The sequence below is a fragment of the Acromyrmex echinatior genome, chromosome 9, assembly GCF_024713525.1.
Source record: "Acromyrmex echinatior isolate Ae372 chromosome 9, ASM2471352v2, whole genome shotgun sequence".
Lineage (NCBI taxonomy): Eukaryota > Metazoa > Arthropoda > Insecta > Hymenoptera > Formicidae > Acromyrmex > Acromyrmex echinatior.
The window spans coordinates 13,119,767-13,138,578 of NC_141860.1; the positions used below are offsets into that span (position 1 = coordinate 13,119,767).

Below are 18,812 nucleotides of genomic sequence, written 5' to 3' on the forward strand. Positions count from 1 at the left end.
AATATATTGTGTACTTCTTTGGAATTCATTAAAAGCTTACAATTTCGCAATGAAGCGATCATTTTATAAAGCAATTTTGTACGTGACAAGCTTTATATAGTGTGACCTACAAATTGCGATAGGCGTGCGAGACTATCTATGATCTATGATCTGACTATCAAAATAGCCAATTTGACCATTGTTATCGTTGTTTATCAACGAATCGCAGTGATGAGCATTTTTTTACATTGTCGAATGAATGAATACGATAAGCACGTTTTAATTATATTTTGTCGAAGATTACTGATTGTGTCAAATTAAGATTTATATTGGGGACAAAAGAACAAAATATTTTCGTTGCTTCATTATTATTATACTTGTTTTCTTATCATGTCTATATGTAAAAAACAATTTTGCTAAAGTATTTAGAAATTTTAATAAACTTAAATAAATGAAAATAATTATATTATATTATCAAAATAATCATGTAAGAAACTTGAGTATGACGCGCAATGCTGCAAAAACTTTTTACATTCTAGCAAGTAGAGCGTTCTGCTTAATTATTTTGATAGTCTAACAAAATTATTTTTAAATCTGTATCTAACTAAATTTTTAATTATATCAGCAGAATTTCTGTTTTTGTATAGACAGACTTTTAAAAACTTTTAAAATAAAAAACGAAATGTATGAAAATATGAAATTTCTATTTCTTTTTCTTAAATCATATTACTGCTAAGAAAGTAAAATTACTTTATTTTACTATGATCTTGTATATGATACGATAATAAGTAATTGTGTTATTAAAATGTGATTATAAGAACATTTTATTAGAATTATTTCAAGAGAATTCAGGATACGCGACCATACCGTTAAACCGAACCTGTTGCAATTTTACGTTTTCGGAGCACCCGCCTTCAGTGATGAGAGCGGTTTTCATAAAAGCTTTTGCGCATGTGTTATCCATCGCAACGTGTAACATCAGCTTTATCACTCCCACTGCTCCGGAATAGCTCCGTAGGATGGCTCATGAGTTCGCGATGACTACTACGTGCAAGTCTGTCCACATGGTTGGGGGGATACACGGATAGTGTTTATATATATCGGAGTCGTCCTTCAACTCCGTTTCAGTCATACCACGACGTTCGCGTTTATCAGTACTTAACCGGTTTATAATATATTTGTAACCGGTGTTTGTAACTAATGCGCGATTGACCGGTGGCCGCTGGCGCCATTTCTTGCACGTCCGATTAATTTCCCCAAGTTCTAGGACGAGCAAACATACGGAAAATGATGACGACAGATCTCCACCTGGTCATTATCATCGTGTTGAGCTTGCTGCTTGGCGGCTTTCTCCTTACCGGAAGTCGCCGACACTTCATTTACGTGCTCTACAAGACATTACCTAGAGATATTTTGTAAGTATAAATAAATGAGAAGATATAGAATGGAGAAAAAGTTTAAATATTCTGTTCAGTAGATAACGTAGGTGCAAATGTTTGTGCTTAAATTTTCGCTAGTATTTTTTTTAATGCTGCTCAAGATAAAGAATAGATTAGAAAAAAACAGAGGAAATGGAAGAGTTACTATTCCATTGCATTTTCCATTCCTTCTTATAATAACAATTTGACGATGTAATTTTTTATGACTATATAATGATAACTATATAATTAAACGTTAAGATTTTGCTTTGAAAAAATTACTTTGAAAAGTAACTTGCATCATTACGTACTTACTGAAAAAAGTAATTTGTAACAAATGCAAGTTACAAGTAATGACTAAAAAATAACGAATTCCGAGTTAATTTTTTCAGTAACAAGTGTCTTTTCACTCGTTATAAATAATGATTGAGTGACTTTCCAACATTGATGTTACTGTTATAGTCATAAAATAATTCATCATCGCCAAATTATTATTATAATAGAGTAATGATAAAGTAATGGCATATATTACAAATAATTAGTTACTTCCCTGGATAAAAAGATATATTAGATGTATTTTATATTTGCATAATTTCATAATTCTTATATTTTATTTTATACTTTATAGAAACTGTTTCTAAATTTACTTTATAATATAATGATGATTATATATAAATATTGTTTTTTATTGCTCCAAGATGTTGGTTTACAGATGTTCGTTTATTAATTGAATAAAATTGAAAAAATTGAAAATATACTATTACACTATTATACGTAAATTAATATAATATTATATGTAAATAAAATAATATATTTTATATATTGAAAAAATATATAATATATATTATTTTATTAATATATATTATTTTATTTACGTATTTAGTAACACATATGATTTTAATTTTTTAATGCAGCAATTATTGCAAGTTATTTAAGTAGATAATAGATAAAATATTATTGTGGTATATTTAAAGCTCGTAATAATAGTCTTTCGTGCTTCATGTTATGTTATGGATTAATAATTTGCGTTCAATGCCCGAGTTGCATGATTGCCCGTCGCATTCGCTTCAATGCTTCTTTTGCCGTTGGAATGTACGCGAGAAAGATGGGGGAGTTTATAACAGTCCCCTCGATGCATCTTCTTTTTATTACATTATGACTTCCTATTAAAATAATTCTTTTTGCGTCATAAATTAATTTATATTTATTAGTAAACGTATATTTATTACGTCTATTAATTGAAATAATTTATATATGTATACCGATGAAGAAAGATAAGAATCTTAATAAATTACTTAAAATATTTATAATTATTTTTGCATATATACTATTATTAAGTTTTTCATATTAATAGATTACAAGTCAATGATCCGATAACGAATCGAAAACGTTTTGTGTATTATTATGAATTTGAAATGTTAAATTGAATTGTTAGTAACGAAAATCCAGCTAGGCTCATAGCCTCTTTTATTATATTTGTTTTAAGTTTTTTATGCTGTTCAGTTTGCAATATTTTATTTGTTTAAAATATTATACATTTTTAATTATGTATCGTAAGAATAAAAGGGACTTCTAATTTCAGGAGAGAAATCATAATAATAACATAAAAATAATATTTAAATATAATATTCAAAAACATAATAATAAGAAATATAATAATAATAATATAACAATATCATAATATTTCTTATTTTTATATAGCATTTAGATTGAATCGAATATTCCTAACTGTACAAAATTATAATCTTGAATTAATGATAATTATCGATATTAGAAAAAAAATAGATTTTTTAGATAATATAGATGAGATAATGATATAGCGAAAGCATTTGCGCATACATTAATAAATTCGAAAAGCATTGATTTTTTTGATACTACTGTTATCCGAGATAAGAAAAACTCTATTTGGTCCAAATATTAATTGCGAATTTGAAAGAGGTTTTTAATTTTTTGCTATTTTTTAATAGACAAAATGAATATTGTAACATAATCTTAATTTTATGATTTATCATTCTGAGAATGATTTAATCTTAAGTCGAAACGTTTGTGTATTTGTGTGAATCGATCGTTTATTTTTATTATCATTACTCAGCACTTAAACTTTGCTTCATGTTCCTTCGTTTATCACATCAGCTTTTTCATTTTTTATTCTTTAATATTTCATAAATAGCAAAGTTAATCGAATGTATGTTATACAGGATGCTCCAGCGTTAAAACTAAACTAAAGTATGAATTTAGAACCTCCAAAGATACATTTTCTTTCGGAAGTTTACTAGCTTTTGTTTAAGAGATATTGACTTCTTAAGTTACTGAACTATAGAAATATCGTAGAGTTATGTAGTAATTAATTAAAAACTTAGAAATTAAATAATAAATCACCTAAATACGAGAGAAGTGCCATTTTCGTTAAAGTTGTCAAACTAATACATATATATATTATTCTTTAAATATGAATTTATCTTAGAAATATGCGCTTATTTATCATTAATTATTACTTATCTTACTTTAATCTTATTATTGTTAAATATTAAAGTTAATAGCTTATAACGTAATTAATTATTTTAAATAAATTAACTTTAACGTTCACTATTTATTTTAAACATATGGAGAGATGAAAACTATAGTGATGTAAATCACTTCTATGACTTCGAAAAATTAATTTGTGTACTATAATTAATAGGAGATATGAATAAGATACTTGAATAGTTACAATATGATATATACATACACATGTAAGTCATTTTATTTTATTGTAATAATTCTAGTTCTTTTAATTTTAAATATTCAATTCTTTGATTCTTTTCAATATTTAATTAAATCGCAAAAATTTAAAACGTTTTAAAAAGTTATTTCATTTACAACATTCCATATTATTGCGTAAATAATTTTTTTATTTAAACAATTAACTTAATTAATAATAAATTAAATCATTTGGATACGTTTGGAATCGTTTGAATCGTTTTATATAATTTTGAATAGATACTTTGAATAGATATAAACCAGAATATCTTAATTTTTTGCTAATTTTATCTCTAGTGATTTAATGTGTATTTTCTATGTTGAATAGCAAAGTTCAAGTATAGTTCGACATCTATTAAGAGAAAAATGGTCTGTTTTCTGTGGCTAAACTAGTGTACACTTTTAGAACTTAAAATGAGATAAGTGTATGTATGATGTTTGGCGAAAGCGAGAAAAAGAGTTTAGTGCAATTTTAGTACAAAAATAAAACAGACCTAAAATATTTTTCGAATTCGAGTACATTAAATTTGGACAAATTTATAAAAAGATAGTTTATACTTGCGTATTATAAAATTGCACATAAAAGGGAGTCATAATATGTTTGTATATATCAAAATATATATAATAAATAGATCACAATAAAATAAGATATAATATTAATCGTATTATTTTCTGTTTTTCTTATCCTTTTTAAATTATTTTTCGCTAGAATAAATTGAAAATATGTGACATACTGATATGTCTGATATGCCAGTCTCGAATTATTTTAGTTTTGATGATACATATAATGTATCACATCTGTCACGGAATATTACGTGTCACTAGTGCAAAGATCGCATTACAAAAGTCAAATATACATTTATATGCATTTTATATACAATGATTTGAACAATGAAACGTGATCAAGAATTACAAAGCATTAATTTTTCTTATTTATTCAAAGCATTAATATTCTTAGTTATTTTCACTTTGTTCAATTTATAAATGCCAAGTATGGAACTAATTCAGATTTTATTTGAAAATGAATATTTTCTTTTATCTTTTCGTCAATATAGGCAAGAATTAAATATTACTGCAATAAAACTGTCGATCATATTAAACAAAATAATCAATTCAAATTATAGAAACTGGATCGCCATCAGTAATTTGAGTAATTTCTAACCACCATATTATGTATGATCATAATTTTAAATGAGATGAAGTTAAGATTTTGGACAATGAACCATCTTATAATAAAAGTCTGATTTAACATAAAAAAAAACAACAGCATCGATTGAACAAACAAAGTGACATAAATCTCTTTCTGACGTTTATCTCCCTATTTTGTAATTATTATTACCCTCTTGATTTGATTTTTCTCCTTCTTTTTCCGTTTGCGTTTTTTCCACTTGCGTTTTTCCTCTTTGTATGGTTAACATTATCTTTTTTTTGTTGTTGTGCCATTTGCTGTTTTGCCTTTTATGTTTAACTTTATCGGTTGGTTGAATAAAAATTTCAATCATTATTATTAAAAAAAAATGACTCCATTGACATTACTATTGTTCACTATTATGGAAAAAATTATAGAGGATTTGCGGTTTTAGAATGTCAGAAGAGAGAAGTAGTGTTTTATTTCTACAGACTGTTATTTTAAATTTGACGAATATAAGTGATCTTAAACGTTTTATTATTTCCTATTACGGTTTAATTGTAAGTTTAACTGTATTGAAGATGATCTAGTAGTAGGTTGAAACATTTGTATTTTAATTAGAATTAATTATTTTAATTAGAATTATTAAATATAAAAACTTTTAATTATCAACAATCAACTTTGACTCATAGCTTTTTACTTTTATGTATTATTTTTATGTTAATAAATCTTTCTTTTACACGTCACTGCATAAATATAAAGTAAATAGCTTAAGAGGAAAAGCAAGAACATTTGTTCAGAACGCAATGACTCATATTGATATAGACATTGTACATATTACTTTATTTATCTTTTCATCCGTTTTTAATTAGATTCTACTTCATATGAATCTCAATGAGTTCTTCAAAAATGAATTCTTGATACATTTTACTCGTTTGACGTAAATAAAGTAATTTATTATTATATTAATAATTATTGTTCTATATATTTGACGTATGAATATATATCATCGACGTATGAGTATATATGAGAGTTTATGCGTATTCATAAAATTTTCAAGATAGAAGTAATTTAATAGATAAGAATAATTGTCATATATGGTTACGACATATAATTATAATCAAACCTAATTAATATTTCTTTTATTCTTTTATCATTTCTGACACTCATAATGTGAGCTTAGTTATTATTTTCCGCTTCTTATGTAGTTCGAAGAAAGAATTATATTTTAACATAGTATATTAATTTCAGTCTCTGATAAATCTCTATTTATTTTCCTTTTTATATTTTACAATTAGAATTCTTACAATTAGAAAAAGAAAACAAATGTACATTATCTAAGATATCAAGGAATTACAATTAATCGTGTAGCATGTAATTTACATTCTTGATATTAATTTAAATTAATGTTGTAGATGTAAAAAATTTATTATCTTAGCTAGAAACATTTGTAATCGTTGCTTAAAATTTTTTAAAATAAATTTGATTGAATTATATATTATGTGTGTGTGTGATTAATGTGTGAAGATAACATTTAATAAACTATAGGATTAATTATATGTATTATATTAATATATTATTATAATAACATTAAATTATTTTATATATATATATATATATATATATATATACACACACATATATACAATTCTATAAAGATATTTTTCACAAAAAATCACAGGATAAAATTACATTTTTGACATTTTGCCAGGTGTTACATGAGTGACAATAGAGCAGTTACGTTTGCGTTATGTACATTATATGTCATTAATCAATTGTGAGAGAAAAAGGCATTACGTGAGGGGACCATGAATGAAGAATGTATTATCAATTTTAAAAACATATGACATTAGTTTGTAAAACTAGAAATCTGTTTTGATTTTGTGGTACCAAAATATTTAAAGAAATCGATATAATTTATCTATTATTATATAAATTTCCTTTAACTTTTATTTTTTTAAAGATATGTCATAAATATATATAAATTTTGTTTGTGATTATTTTAATTATTTATTTGCTTTTAATTGTGTATTTTAAATTTGTTAATTTTCTATTTTAAATTGTAATTAGGAAAGAAGAAAAAAAGGAAATTTATATTATGAAAATAATGTTAAATTCTACATAATAATAAATAACATGTCTTTGTATACTAATTTCATGTTTTTGATATTATTTTAGATAATATTTTGATATTGTTTATCAATAAAATTTGACTAATATATCTGCCTTGATTATAAAAAATATGAAATTATTGATAATATATAAAATAATAAATTAGTTAATTAAACATACATTAATAATCAGCTGAATTGAATATTTTTGACAAATTATATTAATAAATTGTATTTAAATTAATTCTAAAATTTCTGTTTTGTGCAGGGGTGCTTATCGATTTTTTCAATTTAACTTACGTCTTTGGTGGTGGGAAAAACGCGAGTATACCGTTGCAAAGATTTTCTCAAAGTATGCAGTAGCTCATCCGGATAAAGTGGCTTATATTTTCGAGGACAAAGAATGGACATATGAACAGGTAATATCTGACGCATACATCATTTATAGATTTATTTATTTGAACTGTGCTGCACTGCGCACTTAGTGCTGATAATTGTCAAGACGAGTTTATTAGATTTAATTATCTAATGTTTGTTATATAACTATTGTATATGAACTATTGTATTAAATGCATGTTTTTGCTATAAATGAATATAAGCATTTTTTCTTAGAAAAAATGCTTATATTCATTTATAGCAAAAACATGCATTTAATACAATAGTTAGGAAAAGGAAACAATATTTGTAGAATTATTAAATTTATCAAATTTTAAATATGAAGATATTACTTTATTTAAAAAAGTATTTTAAATATATCTCTTGAATTAATAATGTATTATATAGGAAATCAGAAAGCAACTAAGAAAATTGAATATTATAAATATCACAATTTACTGATAAATAAAAATAAAATTAATCAAACTTTTGATCATATAACTTTGAGGTATATGTGCGCATAATAATCTTCTATATATAAATGGTAGTTGGAACACTTCAGCAATCGCATGGGACGTTACTTCCGCACCAGATCATTTTCTCATTCTGATAGTATAGCACTATTTATGGAAAATCGTCCTGAATACATTGCTACCTGGTTAGGTCTTGGCAAAGCTAATTTCGTAGCAGCTTTAATTAACACGAATTTACGTCGTGATGTACTTCTGCACAGCATTAATGTTGCCGGTTGCAAAGCTGTTATTTTCGGGTCAGAACTTAAGGATGGTAAGTTCTCTAATTTGAATTGTCAATAATTGTTTGTGATTTAAAGAATTAATGGAAAATTAGAAATTAATTAATAGAAAAAAAGTGGTTATAATTACATGTATAAACGTATCATTATTAATAAGTTTTATAATTTATAAACTTATCATTAAATTTTTATCCTTTACAATAAATTTATAAATCAGAACAACACTGTCCAACACTATTTTTCAACATGAGTGTGAATAATCATTTTCGATGTATTATTGTTTGCTAAACACGAATTAATTTGTCAAATTTGGCGTCATAATTTTGAGAAAATAAATGACACAGAGATAAAAAAAAGAACAGTTTTTAAAATTTTTATAACATAGCACGAGTAGCAATTTCATTTTAAATTTTATTAATACTATGCGAAAGAATCTACTTTTAGATTTTAAAATGCATTTTGTTTTCAAGATAATAGCATTTTAATTTTGCATTATGTGAAAAATAAATGCTTTAATTGTATTTACATAATATAATCGGATACTTAAAATCCATACATATATTGACAAAAATACAATATACATTATAATCTTCAATGATTTAAGTTTAGAATCTTTCTGTATTAAATATATCTTACCAATATCTTTGACGATAAATTTATGTGCAGCAAATAAGAATACATCGCAAATGGCTAATCATATTCGTGTTACAAAAAAGGTTTAACAGACGTATAAGTATAAGAATAATTATACTGTATTATAAAATTGTTTCATAGGTATTTAAAATTATTTTCGCATATTTAATGATCAGTTTCTTTTAAAACGATATGTGTATGTAATAAAATAGACATACATATATACTGATACTAACATCTACATTTTTAGTCACAAAACTAAATATCGATTACCCTACTGCAAATTCTTACAAGAAAAATTTTCACATACGAATTTTAGACAAGAATATACAAGATCGTATAAGACTATATCGAATCTCATACAGCACCGATTATTGCGGAAAATTTTCAGAAATGTTTCAACTTTTCACATGTGTAACAATTCTGAAACTCTGTAATATGTCATATGAAATGTCTTAACAGAAACATTTTTAAAATCTATCATAAGCAATAAATTGAAAAACATATTTAAACAGAATAAAAAAAATCATGATGGCTTCAAAATGTTTACTAAAAGTCATTTTTTGATCAATCACGATTCAGTTTAATATTATTTTAATGTTATTATGATTTCTACTTTAAAAAAACTTGCAAAAAACTTTTGTATATTGTATGAATAATGATATTGTCTGGAAACTGCAAGTGTGATTTTTTAATAGTGATTATATATATAAATTTATATATTATATACATATAAAATGATTAATTAATCAAAATAGTTGCGGTATAATTACTATTTTTGAGAAACATTTTACGTTTATTTCAATAAGTTTTTGTAATCTGTAAACAGATCATAAAATACATATGACTAATGGTGAAAACTCTTAATAAATTTTAAGTACTTCAGAAATCATTCAAATAATATTTAAATATATATGTTTAGTTGATTACTTAAACAATATTTAAATTTATTATGTCGACATAATAAATTTAAATATTATTTAAGTATCAATCAAGTATATATTTAAACATCATTTTTGTAGTACTAGAAATAGCCGAAATCTTTTTGGTAATATTTCAAAAAGTTCTGAACCAGAGACACGCGCTTTGAAGAATTGCATAACGTGTATTTGATTATTTGATTATTTTAATTTTATACTATACTAAAGAATACCAAAAAACAGAGATCGAAACATTTATTGTTCAATTTTTTAAGAAAATAATAAACTGTTACACATTAATAACCTGTGTCGAAAAAAGACATTCACCATATTATATTGATTTATTTCAAAAAGATTATAGATTCTTTCCATAACATTTCATCAACAAGGTTTCATGTACAAGAATAGCGAACATTTTGTTATTTCAGAGCTGTCTCAGAAATGTTGCAGATATATTTCGCAATTTTTATGAAATATTTCATTTTTCAGTTGAAATATTTCTGAGATATTTCTGAAAACTTTCGGTGCTGTATGGGATACCTGTAAGTAAATCAAGAATCTTGCATGACTCTTACATAAATATTGCGCGCAGGTTATGTGAATTTTGCGTACATGTAACATGAATATAACTGGATTGTCATTATGAAAATATTACAAGAATAATTGAAATTTTGAATGATTTATTGCTCATATCCCAGTAAATAAAATGAAATGGGATGGAATGGGACAAGCAAAGAGATGAATGGGATTTAAAAGAATTCATTTTTGGCTAAAAATTAATTTTTTTTACACAAATTAAATAATGACTTCTCGACTAAATCAAACTTAATTTGAGAAAGGAGCATAAAAAGCCTAATTATTATAGCAAAATTATAATTTATCAATTCATTAAGACAGTGATATAAGTTTCGACCTTTTATTCAGTCATCTTACGTTAATTATAATATTAGTATTCTAACAAATTTTTTAATTTTAAAAAATTCTTTTTTATTTCATATATTCAATACAGTTTTTGTTTATTCAATAATTCCATTTCGTTTACCGGAATCTAGGATGATTGATATCTTTATTACTTTGAAGCGAACATGTAAAAAAATTATTTCTTAAGAGTACCTTATTAGACTAAATTAGCAATTAAAAAATTTTTTCATTGTGATATAAATCATCGTGTACGATTCATTCCAGATTCCTAAGATTATTAAAGATTATTGGTGAGATTCATGAACAAATTATATAAGATTCTAATATGATCATGTACGTTCAAATTATATTCTTGAGACTTCCACGAGTGCTTTCTATATAACTGTTGTGTGTTTCGCGGGTTTTCTCCGTGTCAGTATCAGCATCAGGCTGCTCCTCGTCCTGAAGTGGACTGCAAGGCTCACGAAACGTTGGCATTCCAAGAATGGATCTAGACATGGAGAAAACCCGCGAAACACACAACAGTTTATATAAGATTCTGATATTATCATATACGTTTATTCATGTAATCTTGATTGATCGCAACTCTTTTGAGATCTGTTACAAAAAACTTACAAGAATTTTTAAGAGAGTACATTGATCATAATTGAATTTTCTCTAGCAACTGTACTTTCTATAAGTACACTTTCTATGAGTCAAAATATTTAAATTTGTTTCCATTACAAATATTATTGAAGCGTATTATATGCAGCAATTCGTGACATCAAAGATAAAATACCTGACATTGAGCTTTATCAATGGTCGGAGTTGGCGGATACATCGATTTTGGAAGGTGCGATTGACCTTAACACAAAAATCAGTAATATTGATCCTGGACCTCTTATCATACTTGATTATGGCAATCCCCGAGATAAATTGATTTATGTCTATACATCTGGTACGACGGGAATGCCAAAGGCTGCTGTTATTAATAATTTAAGGTAAGCTCTATAAATTGTTAGGTATTTTTGATAAAAAATAATAGATTAAAAAGAATTGATTATTTTGTTTTAAAAAGTTTAGGAAAAAACTAAGGGCGGTATTCATAGTCGGATCTTATATTTAAGACCGTCTTAAGTACAGCTTTAAGATGTCATGAACTAATCAAAGGCCGGTATTCATAGTTGATTCTTATTTCAAAACTGTCTTAAGTAATGTCTTAAGACGCTAATGCAGCCCTCTGATTGGTTTGTAACTTCTTAAGACCGTCTTAAGAATGGTGTTGAATGTAAGATCTGACTATGAATATTGGCCAAAAAGAGTATCGGCCGCATTAGTATCTTAAGGCATTACTTAAGACGGTCTTAAAATAAGAACTGACTATGAATCTCCCTAAGAGTTACTACTCGCTCCAATAAATTACTTATGATTTTAATAGTAATAAATGCTCATAATTATTATTTGCTCCGATAGTAAACTATTCGTGTGCAATAGTAATTATGAATAGTAATGTCACACGTAATAATAATTCTATACTGAAAAAAATATCCTAATTTCAAAGAAATATTTCTTTGCTCGTATTAAAAAAAAATTTTTTTTTTCAGTGCACGAATAGATATTTCTCAATAGTTTCTTTCTCTATTATACTGATAAAAGAAACTGGAGAAGAAGTTTTTATAGAATTTAATGTGTTCTTAATGTATAATATTTTATCTATTGATTAAGTATTTACGTTATTTAAGTTAAATTCTAACTTCACATTTTAAAAGACAATGCCAGTTTCTTTTATCAGTATAATAGAGAATTACATATATAAATACATATATGAATTACAATAAGAAGTTGGTATAAAATTAAGAGTTCGATTTTTATTGTACTCTTACTTTTTTGTTTACTTTTTATATATATAATATTTAGTTATATCTGAATGGTCAAAGCTCATCTAGTTGCGTGCTTACTTTAATAAACTCTAATAAACTCTGATTAAACATTACGTTAATAATCTCTAATTAGAATTATTGTCAGGCTAAGAATAAATACATTAAATACTATATACGTTGATAACTTCTGCTTAAAATTCTCATTAATTGTAAGTGTTGAAATTTAAATAAGAAAAATTTAAAAAAAATGAAATTCCTACATATAGTTACATTATTATTTGTAAAGTGCTTGTGAAAATTTATTTTGACAGTGTTATTAAAAATCAATTTATAATGTTAGTTTAAAGTATTGTTCTGCATTTATTTATACACATTGTTTTAAATAGAATTAGAGATAATCATTTATATCTTACGTATAGTGTTTCTGTTTTTAGGTACATGTTAATAACGTGTGGCGTGAATTCAATGCTTAATCTACAGTCAGATGATCGAATTTACAATCCTTTGCCTCTTTATCACACTGCAGGTGGCATAATTGGAGCAGGTCAAGCACTCATAGGAGGCGTCACCGTTGTGCTTTGTAGAAAATTTAGTGCGTCCAAGTATTGGTCGGAATGCGTTCATTACGAATGTACCGTAAGATCACTCTATTTTTATATATTTCTTATAGGTTTTTAATTTTTAGAAAATTACATAGTGATTTCAATGTACAAGGGATTTATATTTAAAAAATTGTGAAATACATTTTCTTTTAATTTTTTCTTTAGGAAAACACATAATATTTTTTTAGCGTTAACGCATTTAATTTTTAACAAACAAAACTTGATATTAACTTGCTGTTTTATTTTATTTGGTTTGGCTCTCTTGAGGCACTAGGTTAGTTGTATGACGTCAACGGCAAGAAACATGCAATAGATTAATTACTACGTACAACTTTATTTTTTAGTTTTCCTTAAAAACATAATTAAAAGATACTATTGTATTATTTTGTGCTGTAGGGACGTATCATGTAGAGACAAATTTTATACGTATATGATCATATACGTATAACGATTCATATATAGTTATATTGGTATATGGTATATATGTATAGAATGCATGCAAAAATTTTACTAAGCATTCACATCGGCCGGAGGATTCTCAGTAATTTTTCATTGCTTTACCAATGAGAATATTTTTTTATTTTAAGTTGATCAATTAGCGCTATCGGAATCCTTTCTGCAATACGTTGTGTGCAATATGATTGTGTGCAAACATAGTTGTATGATTATGTAGACAATCATAAGTATATGAAGCCCTCTTTTCAAAACTATTTATCAATAATTGACTAGTTATTCAATTACTATTCATACATAGTCGCCAATAATTATTATTCAAATTATTATAGAAATTTAATAATAATCATATATAAATCTGAATAACTCCCAATTGTTATCAATAATTCTTTTTCATATAGGACACAATCAATCTGATGTTTTGGGAGAGTCAGACCTTAAACAGAAATTTGGAATTGTCTAAGAAAATAAAAAGTATCAAAATTTTTTAATTACATCTTAACATATCATATCTTTTATGTTTCTCAGTTTTTTTGCATTTTCAAAGAAATATATTGAAGATCTTGTAATAAAACTAGAATATATATTTATATGTTAAAAAATTTTATCAGTTATTATACAAAATGTATACTGCATTCATTTTTTAATTTGTGTTTTTTAAATTTCTGCTTTAATCAATTTTGTAATTAAATTTTTATTTGTTTTAATAATAAAAATTATATTTGTATTTTAGGTAGCGCAATACATTGGAGAAATCTGCCGTTTTCTTCTTACAGTTCCATCAAACGAGTACGATTCAATGCATAAAGTACGCTTAATGTTTGGAAATGGTCTGAAACCACAAATTTGGAAACCTTTTGTTAAGAGGTTTGGCGTGAAACAAATAGGCGAGTTTTATGGAGCCACAGAAGGAAACTCAAATCTCGGTAACTCGTCTATTTTTCAATTAATTTATTGTTGGAAGAATTTTACTATTAAATCTATGTTTTAAATTCAATAAATTTTGAGCACAAATAATACATTTTGTAAACATAAATAATAAGTTTCTCTTTATAGAAATTGCTGACATAGTTAAGTTTTTTTTTAACAAATAAATAATCATTCGTAATAATTGATAACAATAATAGTTAGTTTATTTTTATAGTTGTCGAGAGTGTGGATAGTTATTTTTTTTTGAAATATTTCTACGATTTGCAGTCAACATTGACAATAAAATTGGTGCTGTTGGTTTCATACCAAGATATGCTAGCAGTTTGTATCCAGTTGCACTGTTGAAAATTGATGAAGAAACAGGAGAATTGCTGAGAGGATCAAATGGATTCTGCATACCTTGTAAACCTGGTGAATATCATTAAATTTTATATTATAAAGATTTTATTTTATATTAGAAAATATTATAACTTCTTCCGCGTTGTTTGCTTTCAGTATTAGATAAGTAAAATCATAAAATTATCGGATATCCAAAATATGACATCGGATATCCGATATCCGGTCAGATATCCGATAGAGCAGTGTACATAATTTTAAAAAATACAACAATGTGATACAACAATCTTTGTTAAAATATCAAACTGTGAAGATAAAAATTTTTTGAAAAGCGGTGAAAAGCACGCTAAATACAAATTTCAAATTTTAAAATGCCTTTTTATTTTTTATTTACGATTCTTTTACCAAGTTATGGTTATCTGAATATTATGCAATTTTAAGTTCTATGTTCGGAAACTTTTTGATAGTATGTACATATAATATGTTGAACAATACATAATTATATTATTTTTACGTTATTTGTTTAGGTGAGCCTGGCGTTTTTGTAGGTAAAATTAATTCAAAAAAAGTGATAAACGACTTCAGCGGCTATGCTGACAAAAAGGCTTCAGAACAAAAAATTGTACATGATGTCTTTAAGAAAGGCGATCGCGTCTTTAATTCTGGTAAATGATAAATAACATCATGCATGCATGAATAAAATACAGTATAATCTTTATTAGGACTAATCACATAAATTATATATTACTTAATTTTCCGAATAGGTGATATTTTAGTTATGGATGAACTTGGATATTTTTATTTTAAAGACAGAACAGGTGATACATATAGGTTCGTAGGTACTTTAAGTACGCAATTAATATTAGTACAATTAAACTTTTTTAAAAATTATTAAATTATTATAAACATTTCTAGAATGAAATTAGTAAATAAGTCAGCAAGTAAATAAGAATTCGATTAATTATATTTTATTTTAAAATTGAAATATTAGGTGGCGAGGTGAAAATGTTGCTACTTCGGAAGTGGAGGCCGTCATAAGTAATGTGATAGACCTTAAAGATGCAACTGTATTTGGTGTTGAGGTAAATAACAATAAAGTCATTGTTTACTCATAAAATAATCGATTTTAAATAAAGACAATATAGATAATGAAGCATATCATAAACTTATTCATGTCATAAAATTGTTTCAGAATTGAAGAAAAACATATTATGGATGAAAATTTATTATCATGTATAATTATGTGTTTAGGTACCTGGGAATGAGGGTAGAACAGGAATGGTAGCTATATTTGACCCAAAAAATTCTTTAGACTTAAAGGGATTGGCAGGAAAGTTGAACAAAGTTTTACCGAATTATTCCATACCTCGTTTTATTCGTGTTTTATCAGAACTGCCTATGACTGGTAATAAATTTATTGTTGTCATTTTTAGTTGGCCTTTATATTTGTAATGATATATAATTTTTTTCTTTGTATAGGAACGTTCAAATTAAAAAAGAAGGATCTTCAACGAGATGCTTTTGATATTAAAAAGGCAAGTATCGTTTCCATATATTCTAGTTCTTAAAAAATAAAAACGTACGATTATTGTAAAACTAATTTTTGCAGGTTAAAGATCCAATTTATTTTCTTAACAAAGATACCTACATAAGGATGACTGATGAACACTATAATAATATCGTCAAAGGACAAATTCGATTATAATTCTTCTTCGTGATATATTTTCTGCAGAGAAACGTCGTTTTTAATATAATTTGAGATTTAGGGACTTTATTCTGTAACTCTTAACATCTGTAACGATAGCGTTAAAGTATCTTTGCACAGATTTTGTACATGATAGAAAAATTATTCAACTGTGACGTTACATTATAGTTGTTAAGAGTTACAGAATAGATTCCTCTTAAGCCAGGTCTATAATGAGTCGATAGTCGGTAGCCTTAGAAATTGGCTGCTCGCCAATTCTATCGATTCACTGATTTCGATCAATCCCGACTTATTGATTATTCTTTAGATTCGTTTCCAACTCATCAACTACCGACTCATTGTAGACCTAGACTTAAAAAATTAATTTTAATGTTTTTTATGATATTCCAGTGTTAGTTTCAGATTAAACTATAAACACAGTTATCATTATTTTATTGTGAACCAATAAACTACCATGCATGTCTTCTCCGCGTATAAAAGGAAATACGTATTTAAGAAAGAAATAATTATGAAATATTTTCTATTAGGATAATTATATGACTGATATTTTACAATTTATGAATTATTTCTATATCAGAATTACGTCAATGTGACATACGTATTCCAGTGTAAATGACAAAATAGTAGAAAAGATAATTATTTACTCAATTGTTAAAAAGGATAAGAGACAGACAGTATTTTTTTAAAAAGTTTTCAACACTTTACGTAGTTATATCTTTTCAGATTATATTCTTCGTTTTACTTATTTAAATAAAGAAAAAATTAAGACAAATTAAGTTTAATGTTTAACTTTGTATTTGCAGATTGTATTAACATTAAGTTATAAAAAATTTATAATAATTTTTGTAAATAAATTTTAAGGCAAGAATTTTAATGGATACAAAAGAAATAATATAATACAAGAATTTTAACGGATATAAAAGGAAAATTATATCTATAAACATAACAAGAATTATATTTTGTTCATTCAGATTATATTGTTAACTAATTGGACATCTTATTATAAGTCTTCGAGCTACAATTATTTATTTGTTAAAATTTACATGTATTACGCTGTAAAATAAGCTTTAAATTTGAAACATCGAAAATCTGCACAATCGCGACATACAGTCGATATCTTATTTTCTTCCTGCAGATAAAAATTTGTATACATGATTATAGTGTTGACATAATTATAATATTTATATAAGTTAATTATAACATTTGGATACGGTAATATCTCGGCGTTAAGAGCATGTGCGCGATATAGCGCGAGATCGATTGTGTATCGTATATTCTTTATGCGAACCGGTGAGTTGTGAACAGCCGAGATTATTGGATTTACATTATATGTTGTTATACATTAGTTAATTTATGAGCGTTAAATTAACTTTCGTTATTAAAAAATTTTGATGTTTAGATTTGTAATTATACTTAATCAGTATTACATTGCATCAATTAAAAATATCTGCTCGTATTACAGCGAAATCATATTTTCTTATGCGTTTAAATTTCTTTACGGGGTTACAATATTTAAAATATAGCACGATTTATATTGACAATAGGATTTTTATGCTCTTATAATATTCTCTTACTTATGTAAGTAGTATTATACACATATGTTTTCGCTTAAAATAGTTAAAAATTTATTATTTACTCATTGCTATTCAATATTTTTATAATATTAACAAGTGACAATATTTTTCAGTTCCTGTAAAGATATATATGTATACATATTCAGACATTTAACAGAATTGTTAGTATCTATTTTTGAAAATGTACGATTGTTACATAAATAAAGAAATTTATTATAACGAGAATAATTATTAAAATATTTTTTCATTTTTTCTTTTAAATAAATATTTACTAAATAAAGACAAGATATCGCAATATATGAATATAATATCAGAAGTAAAATAAGAAAAAAAACTTTTTTATTAAAATATAAATTATATATGTATTATATTTA

General features: G+C 25.5%; 1 protein-coding gene across 1 annotated transcript; it reads left to right on the forward strand.

Annotated features, from left to right (window-relative positions):
• The first annotated feature begins 994 nt into the window (after nucleotides 1-994).
• On the forward strand, nucleotides 995-17,285 carry Fatp3 (Fatty acid transport protein 3). The gene is made up of 13 exons (XM_011062566.2): nucleotides 995-1,394; nucleotides 7,645-7,795; nucleotides 8,300-8,537; nucleotides 11,731-11,959; nucleotides 13,273-13,474; nucleotides 14,627-14,819; nucleotides 15,091-15,234; nucleotides 15,687-15,824; nucleotides 15,924-15,990; nucleotides 16,151-16,241; nucleotides 16,411-16,564; nucleotides 16,639-16,694; nucleotides 16,769-17,285. The coding sequence occupies exons 1-13, from the start codon at nucleotides 1,267-1,269 to the stop codon at nucleotides 16,862-16,864; spliced, it is 1,887 nt and encodes a 628-aa protein (XP_011060868.1). The 5' UTR covers nucleotides 995-1,266; the 3' UTR covers nucleotides 16,865-17,285.
• Nucleotides 17,286-18,812: the final 1,527 nt, after the last annotated feature.

Excerpts from the sequence above, each read along its gene's own strand:
- Fatp3 (XM_011062566.2), top strand. The coding sequence starts at position 1,267 with ATGATGACGACAGATCTCCACCTGGTCATTATCATCGTGTTGAGCTTG. Across the intron at positions 15,235-15,686 it reads CTGCATACCTTGTAAACCTG|GTGAGCCTGGCGTTTTTGTA; the intron begins GTGAATATCATT and ends TTATTTGTTTAG. Across the intron at positions 15,991-16,150 it reads AGAACAGGTGATACATATAG|GTGGCGAGGTGAAAATGTTG; the intron begins GTTCGTAGGTAC and ends TTGAAATATTAG.